General features: G+C 33.0%; 1 protein-coding gene across 1 annotated transcript in view; it reads left to right on the top strand.

Moving 5' to 3' along the window:
- LOC137632421 (uncharacterized) overlaps positions 1-5714 on the top strand; it is a 506938-nt gene extending 501224 nt beyond the window's left edge. The window contains 1 exon segment of the mRNA XM_068364353.1: positions 544-5714. Coding sequence (XP_068220454.1) covers positions 544-745 — 202 coding nt within the window. The 3' untranslated portion in view covers positions 746-5714.
- Positions 5715-6067: the final 353 nt, after the last annotated feature.

The following is a 6067-nucleotide window of genomic DNA, read 5'->3' as shown; positions in this document are numbered from 1 at the left end:
CTTAATCAATTAATTCAGAGAAACTGTACATTATAGAAAGGTATTAATTGATTGTAACATTAAAGGACACAAATTGAAAGTTCTGATGAATGTGGAGCTTTTAATGCTAGGATTAATAAGCCAAATACTGTAATAACACTGTAAGCTGCATGAATTAACAGACTGGTAACCCTCACAAAACACAGTGGTTATATCATAAATCAGAATGTTGTTAAAAAGTATCTAGCCATAAGTCCTAGGTAAGCTCAGAAAGTTCTTGAAGTTAGGGCTTTTGAAATATAATTTATAATGTTTATATTGACAGATTGTTTTTATATTGGTATTAATTATTATTTCTGCGAATTAGATTCTTATTCAATATTCATAAGTTACGATTTAGTTGCTAACGAGCTTAATTTCTAGTCCAAAAGCTTTTTCTTTTACATGTGAACTATCTTAAGGTACTTTTAAAAGGATATTTTCACCACCACCTTCAAAAACAGTACAGCATAATTATGTCAAAATTTCATTATATTCTAAACTAATAAATATCTAAATTTACAGTAATCCTGTTCGAGGTGATATGACATCTAGTAGCTACAGAGACAGAATGCATTCTTCTGCAGCTTCTCAGTTACTTCAAACTTTTCAACAAGCAGCACTTCAGTCTGGACAAACATTAGCAATTGCCCACGCCCATGCGCGAGGAGGACCTAATACTCATGCACAAGCTCTTGCCCATGCTGGTGTCTACAACTTTGGTTAATGTAGTGATTTTTTTTATAATTTGAATACAAGCTATATTATTTATGTTAAACAGATTATCTATTTGGCTCATGCTTTGCCATTTATTCCTCTCCCCCCTTATTTTGGAAGGAACAGACTAGCGATTAACCTAGAAACAAACTGTTGCCTTGAGTTACATGCAAGAGGAACTTAGGTCGTGCAACTGTATATTTTGGCACAGTACATCAGCCATCCCCTTCTGAGAAAACATTTGGAAACAGATCTGCCTTGTGTAGACCCAATGCTCTGGTGAAATGAAAATGGCAAAAATCCAAATGATAGCTATGGCTGTCACTCATGAAGTCACAATAGAGAATCCATCAACAGCAGTGCCTCATGAACTACTGACCTCCATTAGCCAACCATGTTTTGTTTTAGGGACTTGGAATTGGAACTGCCTGTTTCTATTTATTATCATTATTATTTTTTTTTATTATTATTACTTCCTAAGCTACAACCCTAGTTAGAAAAGCAGGATGCCATAAGCTCAAGGGCTCCAAGAGGGAAATATCCCTGTGAGGAAAGGAAATAAGGAAGTAAATAAACTACAAGAGAAGTAGTAATGAACAATTAATAGAAACTATTTTAAGAACAATAAAAGCATTAAAATAATTCTTTCATATGTAAACTATAAAAGCTTAAAAAAATAAGAGGAAGAGAAATAAGATATAATAGTGTGCCTGAGTGTACCCCCAAGCAAGGGAACTCTACCTCAAGACATTGGGAGACCCTAGTACAGTCACTACCCATAGTATGTCACTACCCAAGACTAGAGAACAATGGCTTAATTCTGTAGTGTGTGTCTCACAGAAGAGCTGCTTACCATAGCTAAGAGTCTCTTCTACCCTTACCAAGAGGAAAATTGCCACTGAACAATTACAGTACAGTAGCTAACCCCTTAAGTGAAAAAGAACTGTTTGGTAATCTAATTTGTTAGATGTATAAGAACAAAGGAAAATGTGGAAAGAATAGGCCAGACTATTTGGTGTATGTGTAGGCAAAGAAAAAATTAGCCATAACCAGAGATGGAATTTTAAATTAATGCTTTAAATTTCAAATTAAGCTTCTCTTAGAACATTACATAAGAACTACCAATATCAAAGTTAGAATTAAGCTGCTCTTAGGACATTTACATAGGAACAAGCAATCCCCTTGTGAGAATATATTAAGGGAACTGTTATACTACTAATGCTAAGTAAAACATAATGAGGATAGAATTATGAAAATATAAAATTTTCATCACCAGAAAGAGAGATCTGTGTAATCCTATCAAAATGAATCAGTATCTATGAGAAAAATTAAAAAAAATTAGAGGAAGCAAAATTACTTCGAGCTCTATCATATTTAACAGATTACCTCATTTCTGTAATATAGCATCACAACTAGCCTCCTGGTTAGTTCAGCGGTAACGTGTTTGCTTACGATTCGCACGACGGCAGGTCGATTCCCTCCCAGGACCGTGAGTTCAAACTGTTTACTGGGGAGGCCACTGTTGTGGTCGGTTGCCACAGGGGTTGTTGGGCTTGCTTAGCTGATGTTCTGGTGAGCATCTAGTCTGATGAAACTGGATTTTAAACCCTTTGCCCTTAAACAGAGTTGATGACCATCAATTGTAGAAATAAGTGTCCTGCAGTAAATAGTCTGTCAGGAAAATTTAAAGTTCTCCTAATTAGGAATTTCATGCAATAAACATCTTTTATATTTCTCTCATGATGGATCAAAACCTATTTTAATACTACAGTATTAAGATAATACATATTTCAGTAGTAAAGATTGAGTGCACACCACTGTACTCCACATCCAGAAAATACTACCAATCAATACTTGTGTCATCATTTTTGGATGTCCCTTTCTCTCAGTACATATCTTAGGTACCATGGTGGGTTCCTTAGTAAGACCACATGTCTGACAGGTTTAACTTCATTTTGGATGTTGTGTAATTTTTTTTCTTCTTCTTACTTTGGTCTCCAGATGGCAAGTCTGTATTGATATGCCTCCCAAAGGAAGTTGGCTGACTGACACTGTGCCAAAAAAATGTTATATGTGTATATTTCAGCAAAATATAGTGTTTTATGTACATTAGGATAGTTGTACTTATATTTCTTAAGTATTTCCATGCATTTTAAGTAATAAATGTTTTCCGGGTAGAGATAGTCAATGAACAAGATTTAGATCAGCATTTATTTCAAAAGATAGTTTGTCCTAATAAAAATCCAATCATCCAATAATATTTTTATAAAGCAATTGTATTTTGTGATAACTTTTATATTAAGCCCATTGCTGTATTGTAGTGCATTACTGTTCAATAATGATTTTCCATAACTACCCTTGAAGCCTAAGCGTAAGAAAATTAAGTATCCAGCTCATCTGTTTCTTTTGGAATTAATTCGGGTACTTGTCTTGAGTGAGTTTAGTTATTTTTATCGTTAGTGTTTGGGGACACACATGGTGCTCCATTTTTTTTTCTCAATTATTGCCTTATAAAAGGCTAATGTTAACCCTTTTACCCCCAGGCTATTTGGAAATTTCCAACCCTTACCCCCAGGGGGTTATTTTTTTCCTAGCACATTTTGCCGTATATTTTTATTTAAATTGCTCTAATAGCCTTAATTTTTGTCATAGAGAGGTCAGGTTGGTCTCATTCTCTTGGAAAATGCCTGAATTTTCTCAAAAAATAATAAAAAATATGAAACAAAATTTTATAGCATTTTTTTGCAAGGACGTACCGGTACGTCCATGGGGGTAAAGGGATGGCTTTTGTGAAACCTACCAATACGTCTTTTGGGGGTAAAAGGGCTAAAGAGGTAGGTTTATAACAGAGTACTGTACTGTATACAGTACCATAATGTTTCACAGGAGGCCCATGCTGTAGATACCTCAGTTTTTAGTGAACACACCCAAATGATAAAAAGACCCACATGAGATGAATATCGGAACTTTAAAATTCAATTAAATCTTTTTGTTTGGAAAGTTTATCTCAAGACAGTGTTTCCCACTTTTGCTAATACTGTACAACAGTAATGTGCTGCTCATGATACTTTGATTTCTTCAGTTTCAGAATGCAGCCCTTGTCTATTATGGGCACGTAAACAATGAATGTGATAGCTGTGTTTGTGGCTCCTAACTTGGTTATACAAATCTTTTGGACACAAAAAGATTTAAAATTTTTTATGAGCGTATTTTGAAATACTTTTCATAAAGGAGATTTAGGTCGAGTTTACCTTGGATTTTATGGATTACAATTGTTATAGATTTAAGTTTCTATTTCATTTCAAGCTACGACAGTATTGCTAGTCAGGGGCTTTTAAACAATTGCTCTTGTATTTTGCTTTAAATGTGAGTTCTAGCATCCTTTCATTCAGAATTAAGCTTTTATTTTCTTATTACCTTACTTGATATTTGATCCATTAAGTGTTTAATACCTTTGTATATAATATTACAATAATCATAAAAATTACTGTGTTGTAAGATTTTGCTTGATAATATTACAGGAACTATTTTGAAAGATGAAAACTTGAAAATATGTACTTTATATCTCATAATAGAGACATTTGGTCTTCTTAATTCTACATACTGTATTACTTCAAGTTCATAGACCTCTAAAACTATTTTTCCGAGGTCACAGGTTACTTAGAAGGTCAACATCCAGCTTCTTTCAGTTTTGATGAAATTTGATAGGTGGATATGAGAAAGGTGCGGTGCTTATTTTCCTTAAATTTTAACTTTTCCAGGGTCACAGGTCTATATAAATGTCCTTATATTTTTTTTTCCATTAAACTGTAGATTGGTGATCATTTTTACAAAATATATGTACACTGGTACCTTTGAAGTTGGTGAATATATTTTCAAAATATTGTTATTCAAACAGGTACCTAGATAGTGGTGATATTTTATATATGCCTGACTGTAACTAATTTTTCCTAAAGTCAAATATCAACTGGTAGGAAGTTAGGTTGTTGCTTACCATAAGGTTGGCTTATATAAACCTTTTACACTTGGTCACTGGTTCTTTGACAGGCCTTTACATTTTTTTATGAACTTGAGAAAACTTGGTATTGGGGATCATTTTACACCAGTGATTTTGGTCTTGACAATTACAATATTTATGTTCTTGCTACATGTTGGGTAACTCCTGCAGAGAGGTACCTTCTCCATTAAAATCTACTTTCGGTCCTTATCTACATGATTTAAGAACATGGTATTTTATTTTTACGTTTTAGATAAGCAAGATTACTTTTTGAGATTAATGACTTTTCTGCCGGGAAACTTTTTTTCAAATATAAAAGTTTGAATGTATATCATGTAATGACCCCCTCCACAGCCCTTTTTTTTTGACAATATCTGATAGTAAATTATGTGATTTAACCGAATTTTACCTCCATTTCAACCGCAAACAGAACAACCAGTTCGACTACTTCGTTCCCCACCACACACTCAAACCACTTACCAAGTCTGCACTGCTTTTAGAACTTTTCAAAATATTTATCAGTATCCACAGTACATTTCATTTGTCAGCTATACCTTCAGTTGTTCTCTCTAATCTTTCTGGCTGTAAAGCTATACATAATGAGAAAATTTGATTTTCAGAGTAAATAGATCGTGCTTAATTGTAATTTCCTTTTTTATAACTGCTGCAGAAATTTTTTTTCTCTATTTTTTTCTGTTGTTCTGTTTACTGTATGAATATGACAAACTGTAAGGGAAGAAATAAGTAGGTCTGAAAAGTTGAGAAATCTTACACAAGATAGGTTGACTTATTGAGCAATACGTGATATTTTTCCGATATTGAATGCTGTAAAGGTTTGCTTGGCTTTTAAGGCTATTCAACTCTATTTCCATTTACAAACTGCCCAAATTTTTGCTTTAAATATAATACCATTTAGAATATAAGTGATAGAATGAATGAATTTCTTATTCCATTTTAAATGTAAATGAAGTTTATTTATTTTTTTTTTTTTTTAGAAATGTGTAATTTTACTAAAAAAATGTACGTAGTATTTTTTCAGAAGCATCTTATACATAAATGTTTTGGAAGAACATGTTGGGATAACCATTATACAGTATACAGTAATTCATAATGTTCACTTTGCAGTGTTTGACTTTTGATCTTAGTAATAACCAAAGACAAAAAGCATTAATTGCTTCTCATCTCAATAATGGCATTGTTCCTGGAATTGCTTTACCAAATACTAAACTAATTATTGCAAATACTGTACCTTGCGTACATATTAATGACGGTAGTGTAGATGGTTGTATATTAGTCCTTTTTATTGTTTCATAGTTTCATAAATATGCTTTATAA

Source organism: Palaemon carinicauda, chromosome 41 (assembly GCF_036898095.1).
Source record: "Palaemon carinicauda isolate YSFRI2023 chromosome 41, ASM3689809v2, whole genome shotgun sequence".
Lineage (NCBI taxonomy): Eukaryota > Metazoa > Arthropoda > Malacostraca > Decapoda > Palaemonidae > Palaemon > Palaemon carinicauda.
The sequence above is the reverse complement of the archived record's forward strand: the minus strand, read 5'-3'. Positions and strand labels throughout refer to the sequence as shown.